General features: G+C 41.9%; 1 protein-coding gene across 3 annotated transcripts in view; it reads right to left on the reverse strand.

The window, feature by feature from the left end:
- Nucleotides 1–11,745, reverse strand: part of Mov10l1 (Mov10 like RNA helicase 1) — a 68,247-nt gene extending 56,502 nt beyond the window's left edge. For all 3 annotated transcript variants that reach the window (XM_063243863.1, XM_063243864.1, XM_063243862.1), the window contains exons 1-3: nucleotides 11,625–11,745; nucleotides 9,494–9,678; nucleotides 5,783–5,945 (exon numbers count right to left, since the gene is read on the reverse strand). In XM_063243863.1, the coding sequence (XP_063099933.1) occupies nucleotides 5,783–5,945; nucleotides 9,494–9,678; nucleotides 11,625–11,721 (445 nt within the window). In that variant the 5' untranslated portion in view covers nucleotides 11,722–11,745. The remainder of the gene's footprint in view (nucleotides 1–5,782; nucleotides 5,946–9,493; nucleotides 9,679–11,624) is intronic.
- Nucleotides 11,746–14,587: the final 2,842 nt, after the last annotated feature.

The raw sequence follows: 14,587 nt of genomic DNA on the forward strand, positions 1-14,587 counted from the left end.
TCATATTTAACAGAATATTCTTTAAACTATTTCCTCAATTAAAAATATTGATAGACATTCTACAGGAGTCTATCAAAGGTGTATACCTACAATTTCAAATCTATCAATCATACAATATAACTGAAGAAGATTCCAAGGAATTATGCAGTAAGTTAAAATCATGTCAAAAACTACATTTTTAGGAAAATAGCAGTGACTCAGTATTAGTGATGTTAAGAAATCAAAGTGTGCTATATATGGTGGTGCATGCCTATAATCCCAGCACTCAAGAGGCTGAGCCAGGAGGATCACCATGAGGTCAAGGTCAGCCTAAACTACATAGCAACACTCTTTCTCAAATAAATAAACAAATAAATAACTTGTTTTAGTATACACAGACTCTAGGTTTTAGAAATAACTTTTTTTTTTAGTTTTTTATTTTGAAAGTATACAACAGAACAAGTCAGAATAAAGCCAACTAAGATCGTACAGTGAAATTGGTACACAACTTCACAGCAGGTTACTGGGATAATAGTAATAGGTATCACAGTGTATTTTGTTATCTTTATAATAGTTGTTCTTTCAATCCAGTATATCAAAATGAGATGAAATATAGAACACTATAGAACTTATCAAAACAGAATACTGAATAGGGCAGTACCATTAATCAGAAAAGAGCAAAATAGTAATAAAAATATTTGCCTTCAAAGAAATGGCAGAAGGAAGTCCCCTTATCTGCCATGGTCAACCTCCCAGGAGATGCTCAGATTTCTGGTTTCCATTTGCTAATGGCTGGGGGTAGGGGAGGAGAAGGAGGATAGGGGAAGTGGGATAGGGGCAGTAGGTTCACTATTGCTAAGCAGGGAGGCAGGATGTTCATTTGTTTCACAGCGTCCTCAGTTCCAACATGGCGTGGATCTCAGGAGACACTGCTAGTTCTCCCCCTGGAAGGGCTGCAGTGGGCCACACTGCCTCCACTTACCAGGGAGGGGAGGTGCTGGCTTGGCTTCCCAGAGTCCTAAGTTCCAACATGGCGTGGATCTCAGGAGACACTGCTGGTTCTCCCCCTGGAAGGGCTGCAGTCAGAAATAACTTTTTGAGACAGGGTCTCACTACGTAGTTCTGCCTGGCCCTGCAATCACTATGTAGCTCAGGCTGGCCTCAAACTTGAAGCAATTCTTCTGCCTCAGCCTCTTGAGTGCTGGGACTATAGGCATGCACCACCATGTCTGGCTTTGTTTTTCTTTTTGTTTTGTTTTTCTTTTTTTGGTACCAGGAGTCAAACTCAGGACCTTATGCTTGCCAGGAAGGCACTTATGGCACTGGCCCTGTCTGATTTATTTTTGCAAATACTTTTTGAATAATACTTTAGAGAACCAGTAATACAATAAAATCAATTTGTTACCTGGTACATGAATATTTCAAAAATGGTTTAATTTTAATTAACCAGAATACCCTTTTATTTCTCAGATGTGTACTAGCATGCACAAAGTCACATGACTGCACTCAGCAGCTTGCAAAAGCCATGGCCTCTGGGAGAGGACTGACGCCCACTGTGGTATACTCGGCAGGGAGTGGCAAGCCGGCCTTGCTCTCTGCCTCTCTCCATGGTGTCTTCCTCCTGCGTGGAGAGCAAGGCTAAGCTGTCCACAGGGAGCAGGCTGGGAAGATGGTAGGGAGTGGGCAGGTGTGGAAGCTCTGGAGACTGAGCTTCAGTAAGATAAGCACACTGAGGTGGGACTCAGAAGGTTGGGATGGGATGGGAGGGGAAAACAGCAGGGTTGGACCCAAGCTTTAGAACAAAAACCTGAGGACCTCAACAATGTGCCACACTGGTCACAAAGAAATCACTTGAGCCAAGGCGGACTCCTGGGTCAGGTCTGGTGCTGGGCTCCAGCCTAAGGAAGGCTTCAGAAGAGCTTTCAGGCCACCACTTACATTTGGGATCCACATATTGGGCCAATACTCTCTAGAGACCATCTGACCACCTCCACACACATTATCACAGTGTGCATGCGTGTGTGATGCTGCCCAGCACCCTACAGGAGAGCCACCACCACAGCCAAGTATGATCTGGCCCAACTGTCAGGGTGCTAAGCGTGAGAAGCTCCTTGTTAGCTGAGTGTCCAGTTCCATTTAGCTGCCTTCACCCAAAGAGTCAAAGGTTTACTGGACATCCAGTTAAAACTAACTGAGATCCGTTCCCTGATGCTGAGAACTCCCATCTTGCAGGTGTTGCAGAACTTGTCCAAGGAGGGAGGGATCCTGCTCTTTAAAACTTTCCAAGCCTCCTTTCCTTGGAAGTCAACTGCAGCTTCCACTCCCAGGCCACAATTTACCTTTTTTTTAATTTAAAGAAAGACTAAACAAAACAGTAAACCGGTAGAAATAATACATACTTTCAAAGAAGAAAATAAACAGTAATAAATCACTAGTTGATGTTTACATATTGTCCTCTTACAAGTAATTGTTCAAGATACAAAAGTGGAACATATAAGTGGGAATTCAAACAGCGAGATTGCAAATAGTTCTATTCAACTATCCAACAAAAACTTAGTAAATGGTTATCAATCCTATAAACTTAAACATCATGCAGCTATTCATATCTTCATTTATGTTTAGATTAAACAAACCAAAGCAGACTAAAATCACTCTGGACAAAGAATAATAGTATTGCTGGATTTCACATCATGACACCCGGGATCAGCACTAGGTACTGTGGTGTCTTTTTTCCTTCAAAGTATTTGTTTATTTCATTATGTGTTGGAACATCAGTTTTCATAAACTGTTTATAGGTTCTATGCATGCATGAGTCTTAACATGTATTTATACCCTTTTTATATTAGGGGGGAAACAAAACAAAGCAGGACAGAATAAAACATATTCCTATACACATATAAAATGCAAAGACATACAAAACTGCTATACAAGGAGTTCTACCATCGTTACTGTGTTATGTCTTATTATCTTCAATAAAACAGGCTATATCATCAGATGTAGTATAACTGAATATATCAGTACATAATAGCATAGACAGAAACACAACTTTGTAGATAGTGTAAAACTATAAAAACATGTAGTAATCAAACCAGAATGGGTATTGTAGTGAATCTTTTTTTTTTGGTACCGGGGATTGAACTCATGACCTCATGCTTGCCAGGCAGGCACTTAAGCCACTGAGCTAAATCCCCAGCCCCATCGTAGTGAATCTTGTCATTTTCAGTATAGTTGTCTATACTCTCAGACTTGACACTATCAATTATAACAGTTTTGAATAAGGTCTGTTGATAAACAGCAATCAAACAAATCAGATTTAACTAAGATCAGTCATGATAAAACAGTATAAGTTATACAGGGCTCCAGATTAAGTTAATAGGAAATTAAAGATGATTACTGTGCTATATCCTGATACTTTTGGGATAGCTGTCTGTGCCCTCAGATCTAGTGCTTGTAGACAAACTGGGACAGAATAAGTTCTATCTAATCAGTGTGGTGCAAGTAATATGGGTTTTAATTCCCAATACACTATTAACAAATACCTTCTGCTGTCTTTTTAAGACTATTCCTCCCCTTTCACTTCTCCAAGGTATACTGTGCATTTTTAGGTCTCACCAACACCCTCGGTTTTAAATTGGTGGGGGGCAACCTGCTATTTACCTAAGTGGTTCCGAATCTTCTCCTAGATTTGATCTCTAGTTGTATTCCTTTACCTATTAAAGCCTGCCTTTCCCCTATCCTCAAATAATACTCTATTGCCCACATTACTCTCTGGTTCCCTGTTACATAGAGCATTGTTTTCTCATATCTGATTTTCGGTCCACATACCCTTTTTTTCAGGTTAATTATATTTCCTATAAAGAGCATCTCGGAGGACCCACCTCCTGATCTACTCTGCCTGTGATTCTTTTTTTTTACATTTAGTGTACCAAGGCCATCTATTTTAGAGATTACAGCCAACCTTCTCTGCCTCATTTCTGTTGTGCTCTTTTTCTGTCATTGGTTGTCTGTTTCGCTTTCTGCTCCATTCACTGAGGCCTTTCTGCCACTGTTCCTGGAATCCTGGTACTTTTCTCTCTCTCTAGAATGCCCTGCAGATTCTCTGTAGAGTTGGATTGGTGGTCGCGAATTCCCCCAGTTGCTCTTTATTTTGGAAGCATCTTGTTTCTCCATTAATTTCTAGAGATCGTTTTTCAGGGTACATCAATCTGGGCTGGAGGTTATTTTCTTTTAGGGCTTGGAATACTTCATTCAGTCTCTTTTTGATTTGATGGTTTATGTCAAGAAGTCTGTGGTAATTCTAATGGGCTTTCCCTTGTAAGTAATCTATTTCTTGTCTCTAACAGCTTTAAATATTCTGTTCTTATATTGGATTTCTGGGATCTTGATTTTTTTTTTTTGTCTTTTTCATTTTTATCAGTACTGGGGATCGAACTCACGACCGCCTGCTTGCAAGGCAGGTGCTTATGCCACTGAGCTAAATCCCCAGCCCTAGATCTTGATTATTATATGCCTGGGTGTAGCTCTGTTTTGGTTGTAGGTGGCTGGAGCTCTGTATGCCTCATACATCTGCATATCATTTCCTTTTCCTAAGTTTGGGAAGTTTTCCTTAATTATTTCTGTGAATAGCCTTTGTAGTTCCTTTGTTTGCACCCCTGCTTCTTCATTCACATTCTTTATTCTTAAGTTATAGATCCTCTTGTCGTCTTCTAGCCTTTGTATTTTTTTTTTTTTTTGGTCTTTTTTGAGACGGGGCCTCACTATGCAGTTCAGGCTGGTCTTGAGCTCACTTTGTAGCCCAGGCTGGTCTCGAACTCGCAACGATCCTCTCACCTCAGCCTCCTGAGTGCTGGGATTACAGGCATAAGCCAAGAGCCATGCAAACGATGCAGGGCCCAGGAAGAGAGAACATGAAGCCAGTTTACCATTCCTGTGAGCTGACTGGTGCACAGGCTGAGAGCTAAGAACACTGTGCCTCCCTGCCTTCCCATATCCCCTGTAAGCAACTGGCTGATTCGGGGGAACACGCTGAGTTGATAGCAACTGAAGTACAAAACAACTTAATACTTGTATTGTTTGGTTGACTTTGCAGGACTAAGGCTGGTAGTCTGAGCATCTATTAGCTGGATTGGGTATGCAACACAGCAAATATACAGGATTTCTTTCTGTTTTATTTTTTAAATCTAGTGTTGTTCTCACTGTTTTGTTTTATTTTGTTTAGTTTTATTTAATGCTCTGTTTTGATTGGTTTTATGGCTTTGTTTTATTTGATTTTGTTATGTCTGATAGTATGGGCAACTATTTTAAAGATAGCAAGACACATTATGGTAGTGATTGTTGATTTCCTATTAACCTGTTTTGAAGTCCTGTATTTCACTGTATTGTTTTGATTAGCTTTAGTCTGTTTTATTTTGTTAGGTTTTATTTTCTTAAAAAAATAGCTATATACTCTTGGAAAGGTATAAAGTGATTCCCGGTTTTAAAAGATGTGAAATGCCTTAAATACCTGTGTCTAGCTGTGACACTTGATTTAGATTAGAAACTCAATAATTAGATGGAAGGAACAACTACTTGGAAAATAGAGAGTGCATTCAACAAAGGAACATACAAAAAAACAACAGCATGAGTTTAAACACTGACTTGCCCAACCCACCCACAATCTACTCACCATTCCAGAGCCCCTGCCTGAGGCCAGCACAAACCTGACTCCTTCAAAGATGTGCATGGCCATTTCAAACCCAATTCATCAACATTCTCTAAAACCAGCGCCTAACTTTAAACACATAACGGAAATCCATCTGGTTACCTTCACACACATTCTCCAGAGAGAAATACGTGGTCTGATTGATGTAGCCAGCCCCTTTCATCAGGGAAGTCACACAGCCGATCAGCACTCGGGGCCTGGAGTCTGTCAGTTCTCTGCCATGGTTTTTGCTGTCATCCTCCCATTTGTCAGAGATAGCTTCCACCTTCAAAACAAAGCAATATTTAATCTATTACAAGAGAAGAACAAGGAAAAAACCTAGGCCAAGATTACTGTCTTACTCCATTTAGACTGAGAAGTCCCAAGATCAAGGAGAGATGGATTTGAGGTCAGATGAGGATCCATCTTGATTCATACTGACTTCTTGCTGCATCCTCATGTGACCCAAGGGACAAGGAAGCTCTCTAAGGTGTCTTTTGTAAGGGCATGATGGCTCTGCCCTTTCAAAGGCTCATCTACTAACAGTATCCCCTTGGGGTTTAGATTTCAACTTATACAAGCACTGAGTCTGTAACCATCCTGTATGAATACAGGTGCAAAAGTCTTCAACAAAATATTAGCAAACTGAATGCAGCAACAGAGTAAAAGGATTATATACCATGACTATGCCTGCTTTATCCTAGAATGCAAAAGTGATTCAACATCTGAAATTTTATTTATATCACATGACAAGATTAAGAAAAACCCCCATATGATTTCATCTGACACAGGAAAAGTATTCAATGCATTTGACAAAATTCAATATCCCAGGGCTGGGGATTTAGCTCAGCAGCATAAGTGCCTGCCTTGCAAGTGTGCGGTCGTGAGTTCAATCCCTGGTACCGATAAAAAACAAAAAAGACAAAAAAAATAAATAAATAAAATAAAATTCAATATCCCTTCACAATACAGTCAATAAACTCGGCATAAGTGGAAATGCAACATGCTAAAGACCATAAATGAAAAGCAAACAGTAACCCAATGGTGAAAGATGGACAGCTTCTCCACTAAGATCAGCAACAAAGCAAGAATGCCCTCCCACTACTTCTACTAAACATTCACTGGGGACAGGGCTACATATATACCTAGGAACCCACTTAACCAAGGGTATGAGAGATTGCACACTGAAAACCTCAAACCACTGATGAATGAAACGGAAGACCTAAACATCATTCCACAGGCTAGACTCACCAAGGGGCTCAACTTTGCATGTTGTAACATCTAGGCCAAGGCTGCCTAAAGGATTTTCTGTGACAATGGGAACATTCTCTACTTGTGCTGCCAAATTCAGCACAAACTAGCTATTTTCAGTACTTGAAATGAAGCTAATGAAACGGATGAACTAATTTTATTTATTTATTTACTTATTTATGAGACAGGGTCTCACTATGCAGCAGGAGCTGGCCTTTAAGTCACTTTGTAACCCAGGCTGGTCTCAAACTCAACAATTCTCCTGCCTCAGCCTCCCAAGTGCTAGAATCACAGGTGTGTCCCATCATGCCTGGCTGATGAACTAATTTTAAATTTTATTTTTTTCTTTCTGTTTTTGTATTGGGGATTGAACTCATGACTCAGTGCTCGCCAGTCTGGTGCTCACAGCTCTAAGCTAAATCCCCAACCCCTTAAATTTTATTTTTAATAAATTTAAATAGTTACACATAGCTGGTGGCTACCACACTGAATAATACAATTTTAGAATTTGATTTATATATATATATATATATATCACTTTTAAAACTTAGGAATGTGGTATTAAGCATTAAGTTGGTTTTTAAGTAATAATATAAATCAAGTATTTTCAGAAAGTAGTCAGAACTCTCATTAAGTTTGCTAGCATCCAAATTACATAAAAAATCAATACCTTTCCTATGTTGCAAGAAAAAAAAGCATTTGAAAATACTACACAAAATTATACTGATAATGCAACAAAACAAAAACCTCTTGGAAATAAGATATTTTCAGAATTTTCAAAAGAGGAAAACTATTAAACTGTAAAAAGAGTAAAAAAGAGAGCTTAAATAGATGTACATAATTTGTAACTAGAGAAGACTGTAAATGACCCAAATATCAATTATCCCAAGAAGTATCCATAAACTCAGTGCCACCCAAAGCAAACTGGAGCAGAGAATTAACCACAAAAAGGTTATCCAGGATGTGTTAAGTGTCAGGAAGGCCCCATCCACAAATCAAGCAAGTAAAGGAAATCAACAGCAGCCGTGCTACAGGGGCCCACAGGTCAGGCTGTGCGATTCCAGGGCATGGAAAATGACCTTTCAAATGAGTAGGGAAAATGGGTCTCTTAGTGAGGAGACTAGCCATTAGGAAAGAAATGTCTGGCTCCTTCTGTGTCTATGCACCACGACAAATGTCAGGTATGTTACACATTTAAGTGTCAATAAATAAGTAATTTACAGAAGAAAAGTTTCAGTGAACATTTGTGCTCAAGAAATAATTAAGTCCAAAATTCTTACAAAATCTTCCTCAAATCTGCAGAGAAAAGACTGTTGCATTTCATCTCTTAAAATGAAACAGTGAAACAAAGTTAAAGACTATTTTGGGAAAAATATTTGTAACACTTTCATATAATTTTTCTTAAAAGGATATACTTTTTCTAATAAGCTGAAATCAATTAAAACATGGACAAAGGACATGAAGATAATTTATAGAAAAAATAAATCTACTTTAAAAGGGTTGTAAATGAATTAAAATCCTAAGATCATTTTTTTACTTTTTATCGGTATCGGGGATTGAACTCATGACCACCTGCTTGCAAGGCAGGTGCTTATGACGCTGAGCTAAATCCCCAGCCCCTATTTTTTTACTTATTAGATTAGCAAAGATTTCCAAGCTTCATAATCCTTGTCATTACTGCATAGCAGGCTGTCTCTCATTCTATTACTGGGAGTGTAAACTAGTACAAGACCATTTTGGACACTGATTTGATCATAACCATTACATCATTAAATCTGCATACCCTTTGACCTGTCAACTGCATTTGTATGTATGAATGAATGAATTTATTTTTGGTGCTGGAGAATGAACCCAGAGCCTTCACAATGAGCTATATCCCCAGATCTTTTTTGTTATTTTTTAAGTCTAGGTTTCACTAAGATGTTCAGATTGGGTTCCAACATGTGATCCTCCTGCCTCTGCATATAGGCAGGTACCACCACATCTGGCTCCAAGAATTCACACTACAAAAATACTGTTTTTATGTGAAAAAAGAAGTTGCTGAATAATAGCCCACAAATTATCTCTGCTAATCAAATAACAAAGGGCCCAATAATTATAATTTTAATAATAACCTTTTTTTGGGGGTCTTTTTCCTCTTTATCGGTACCAGGGATCGAACTCACGACTACCTGCTTGCAAGACAGGCGCTTATGCCGCTCAGCTAAATCTTCAGCCCCTAGTAATAACTTTTTTAAAAACACTAAAACAACTGTTAATAGTAATTTCCATGGCATAAATAGAATTACAAATTTCTATGAAGTTTCAATGACTTATTATGACTATGATTTACTTAAAAGTGTAAAGAATAAACGTAAGCTGTGCATAATTGTACATGCCTATACAGTAGTCCCAACACTCAGAAGACTGAGACAAGATAGAGAATTAGTTCGAGCACCAGGTTATACAGTAGATCCTGTCTCAAAAAAAAAAAAAAGAACAAAAGCTCCCCTTTGAAGGTATAACTATACTCCACTTGTTTCATCCTTGTCCACGCCACCTGTGTAACAGGCTGGAACTGTTATTGAATGAGCTGAGACTTACCCTAATTGCTTTCAGTCCATTTGATACTTTATTTTCTTCCACAAGTGCAACAACTTCCTGTCCAACATTCAGAACCACACTGCCAGTCACAGCTTCACTGGAGAAGTAGATCAAATCATCAATCATGCCATAATCACTGCAGTACCTTGTCACAACACCCTGCACAGTTTTCAACCTGGTGTCACCTGAGAAAGGTAAGCAAAGCAGTTACACTGGCCACAAGAGCAAGCCTCACTATATTTAAGCTCTACCAAAGAAAGAAAGAACATGGGATGGGAACCTAATGGGCTGGATTTGAGACACAGAGACCATCAGAGAATGAAGCTTTGAGGAAGAGGTACCTCTTCTCAGAGCATAGGTGGATACATATGGTGGTGCAAGACTACAAAGCCAGACTGCCCGAGTTTCACTTAAAGCCACTTTGCTTTCACGTATCATCTTAGGCACGACCTTTAACCATTATATGCCAACTTTCATCATAAAATGGAATCAGCAATCACCCTGAAAGAACACATGTGCAATGTACCACTAGAGCTCTGAGGAGCTGTCAAGCCACTGTTAGATTTATGTGAGCATCTGGGGAGTCCTTGACACATGCTGTTATTAACAACTTCTCTTATCCTATCATTACTAGCAGTAGTAGCCCCAAGAGATTGGGTAAATTCTAATAAAATAAGGCAGAGAGTACTGGAAGGCACATCTGGCCTAGGAGCTGCACAGGCTGCCAAGCTCTATGACCTACTGTTACAGTTTAGAACTAACGTGTCCCTCAAAGGTGTTTTTATTTTAGTACTGGGAATTAAACTCAGGACCTGTGCTTGCCAGGCAGGTGCGTGTGCCACTGAGGTATACTCCCGGCCTTCCCTCAAGGTCTTGCATGTTCAGAAGGTGACCGAGTCACTAGGCGCTATGATCTTTTATGAACTCATCTATTGACGAGTTCATAGCTGATTGGGTTTTCTGGAGCTAAGTTCTGTTTGGAAATGGTCACTACGGTATGACCTGGAAAGCTGTTGTTTTTGTTCCTCCCTTCTCTCTCTGCTTCCCAGCTGCCATGAGGTGAGCAGTTTTCCTCTGTTCCTCCCATTATGAGATTCCTGCTTTGAAGCCAGGCGACATGGACTGAATACCCTGGAAATCATGAGCCAAATAAAACTCCTCTTTTGAGTATTGGGTCACAGTGACTGGCAAGTGACTAAGACACTCTTTTCGTGTCTGGAGCTGCCCTCTATCCTCAAGCCCGCACTGCATGTTCCCTGCAGATTCTCAGAGGTGCTCTGGTGCTCAGGTCACCTTCTGGCAGAGGAAGCTTAGTGCTACAGGGAGCAGGAGCTCAAGCTGTCACGGAAAGCCCAGGTCCACTCTAGTATGAGACAGGAGAAAGGGCCTTGCTAGCTAAAGACAGTGGCCTGTCTGCACACTGATGGCCTTTACCATATGTCCTCAATCTTACCAGCTTTATTCCTGATACTTTTGTTTTTGTTTCGTACCGAGAACCAAACTCAGGACCCTGTGCTTGCCAGGTAGGCGCATACGCCACTCAGCTATATCCCCGGGCCTGCTACCTTTTATTTGGAGAAAGCGCCTCACGATGTAGCCCACACTGGCCTCACCCTCTTGAGGGGATCAGCCTTTCTTAGTTCTGAGATAACACATGTGTGCCAACAGCACGCCTGGTTCCCGCTATTTCTGTCTCAGAGGTGAGAGGAAGCAATGGAAACTTCTCCCTGGATGAGAGTCTCAGGCTGGGGTGGGGGGAGAGGTGGAGGACATCAGAACCCTGGGCGAGGAGCATGGTGTCATGCGCTCTGGAAAGACAGCAGAAAGGGACCCGAGTAGGCTTCTCAGAGCTCTGCAGGTAACACGCGGCCGGGGACAGGATGGCGATGTCACCTCACTGGGGTAGGGCTACGGAGGGGAGCAGGGCACAGAGCGACCCAGGCTCGCCGGCGCGTTCTGCTTGTTGCTGGCACCGGAAGTTAGGACCACCGGAAGCCAGGACGCGCGCAGGCCTGGACCTCCGTTCCCGTCATTCTCGGGCGAATCCGCTCCCACCCCGCGTTCTGTGCCCCCTGGAGGGCCCTGTGGAGCGACAGATGTCTGCAGGGTGCCCCATTCTCTCCACGCGCACCTTCCACGAGCTCCTGCCCAGAACTCCGGTCCTTCTCCTCGGAGGCGTCTTCCCTTCTCCAGAAGAAGGCCACCAACTTAGCCGCCAGGCGCAACATGGCTCCTGCTCACTCCTATTACCCGCCAGAGGTGTCTGCGCGTGTCTTCCACTCCCAGCCAATGGGAGAGCCGCGTCCGCGCCTGCCCCGGGCTACCATAGGTCTTGACCAATGGGAGTACCGCGCTTGTTCCCTCTTCTGCGCTTTGGCCTATTAGGATCATGGAGCTCCCCGAGGCCGTTGACTGTTTTGGCACGTGAGGAACTCGTGGTGCCTTGTGGGAGTGAGAGCCGGCCTAGCCTGCGGAGCGTCCTGCCACGTGGTGGGGCTTCATGTGAATGGGCGGGGCACCACATTGAGTGGGTGTGGTCTCAGCGCTGTTGGAAGCATACAGTCCTGTATCAAAAAGTGATGGCTGGGGGCGGGGGTTTAGCTCATCCTGGCAAGCACCAAGTCCTAATTTCTATCAAAAAAAAAAAAAAAAAAAAAAAAAAAAAGTGATGCCTGGAGTGGTTTTCTATATATTCTTTATCAAATTGAGGGAACTCAATTTGTAAGCGTTTGGAGTTTTCTTTGGGGGGGGCGATTTTCAACTACAAATTAAGCTTCTGCATTAGCTATGGGGCCATCCAAGTTAATTTGAGCAAACCGGTAATTTCTGTTTTTTAAGTTTGTTCATCCAACTTATGAAATCAAGAGTATAAAGATGCACATAGTATTTCCTTTGTGTGTAGTTCTTGGGACTGAACCCAAGGTGTCTGCACTGAGCCACTTCTCCAACCATTTTGAACTTTTGAGATAAAGTCTTGCTAAATTGCCCAGATTGGCTCCAACTCTCCATCCTCCGGCCTCAGCCTCCTAGATACTGGAATTAGAGAGAGGCATGTACCGCAGCACCAGGGCCTTGCTGTTTTTCTAATGTGTGTATGATCTATAATGGGGAACCATCTTCCATTCTTTGTTTTTTGTTTTTTATTTTTTTTTATGGGTACTGGAGATCGAATTCACGACTGTGCACTTGCAAGGCAGGCACTTATGCCGCTGAGCTAAATCCCCAGCCCTCCATCTTTCATTCTTGATACTGGTAATTTAATCATGTATCCTATTTTCCTTGATCAACCTATTTCTTCTTAATTTTATTATCTTTTTTACTTTTTTAAAAAAAACCTCTTCCTGTCAAAGATCTTTATGCTATAAACAATAATAAGTCTTTACTATTTAAATGATTTATTTCTTACAGTTTATTTTTTACTTTATTCCTTTAATTTGTGCTGCTTCCAGTTTCTTAAGGTGCAAAATTAGATAATTAACTTTGGAACTGTCCTCATTTTAAAACGTAAGCGTTTAAAGCTAAATTTCCCTTTCAGCTGATTTAGCTACATGCCACAAAGCTGTGCTTGTGTTTTCATTTTATTCAGTTCCCAATTTCCCCTGTGACTTCTCCTTTGACCTACATGGAACTTTTTGTTTTGTTTTGTTCTGGAGCTACATTGTTTAATTTCCAAAGATTCATGGATTTTCCTGATGATTTTCTGTCACTGGTTTCCAGTTTAATTAGGTTGTAGTTAGCAAAATCTGGATGGTTTCTGTCTTTAAAACTTACGGAGGCTTCTGGGTTGAGCATGCCAGAGTCACTACTGACAGTGTACCCTGCAGAGCTGCAGGGGCTCCGATTCATCTCTGATCAGGAGATCTCTATTGAGGTGAACTGGCTCTGTGGGGCGTTTTTCCTGAGGGCCAGGAGGGTGTTACTGTTCCTAGAACCCCTAGGAAACATCACCAGGCCATGGCTGGGAGTGCACCTAGGGCGCAGAGGATCTCAGGGACTTGGTGTGTGGTGTTTGGTGGAAAGAGATGTCCTCGTAGATGGGGCTGCAACATGGAAGCTGGTCTGGCTTCCTGCCGGGGTCATGTGTGGTGGCATTGCCACAGGCAGGCTTGTTCCTGAGCAATGCCACCTCAAGTTGCTACTCAGGATCCAGGCTCCCCTGTGAACACTGCCCAGACACCATGACTGTGTCATGTCCTAAGTGTGACCCTGCTGCAGCCTGCCCAGCTCTAGCTTTTTGAACTCAGCCCATGTCATTAACAGTAGATGGTGCTGATTCTTTCAGATCCATCCTGGGTTGGGTCTCCTCCCATCACTCCAGGGCTGCCACTTCAGTGCTAGCCAACACCTGCTCCTCCTTGGTACATCCACATCAGTCTCCAAGCCACAGGTGTTTCTTACCTGGATGCCCTGTGCATCCCACCTCCCTGAATCCTGTACCCTCTCTTCCAGCCTTGTCTCTGCTGCCCTGGGGCCTTTGTACCTGCCATGCCTGCAGCTCTTCCAGCTCCTGTCATGGCCTTCAGCGTGCCATGACATGCTCCTTCTTGACTTCCTGGCTTCTCTTTATTCATAAAGTTGAGCATGTTACAACGACACAGGGATTTAGTGGTCTCTTGTGCTTGTATCCACACTGAAATGTAAATCAAACCTGGGAAGGATGATGGCTGTGCTGTCCACTGCATAAAATTTGATGAAGTCTGTGTAAATTAGGAACATGGTTAGGACTCAGCAGGAAGGGAGAAGAAGGGCATTTTAGGAACAATTACTTGAAGATCACGTGAAAGAACAGGACTGTTTAGAAACCAGTATGGCCACCAGCATGGAGGACGCTCCTCTCAGTGACAGCTGAAGGCTTGGGCCTTGTGGAATTTGCTCTGCACTCCTAATTTGAGGTGGATGGTTTGCATTTTTTATTAAAAAAACAACTTTTGAAAGGCACAAAAAATGGTTGAAATCCACTTGACATTTTTCTTCAAACAAAGAGAAACACAGAGGGTTTAGTCTCTTTGGCCCAATTCCCACTGATTCTGTTGACTGCTTTAAATTCAGTGCAGAAACTCAGAAGAGTTCTCTGTCTCTTCAGAATAATTTTTG

The sequence above is a fragment of the Cavia porcellus genome, unplaced genomic scaffold (assembly GCF_034190915.1).
Source record: "Cavia porcellus strain 051 isolate PalLab524CR breed Dunkin Hartley unplaced genomic scaffold, mCavPor4.1 scaffold_40, whole genome shotgun sequence".
NCBI classification, from domain to species: Eukaryota; Metazoa; Chordata; class Mammalia; order Rodentia; family Caviidae; genus Cavia; species Cavia porcellus.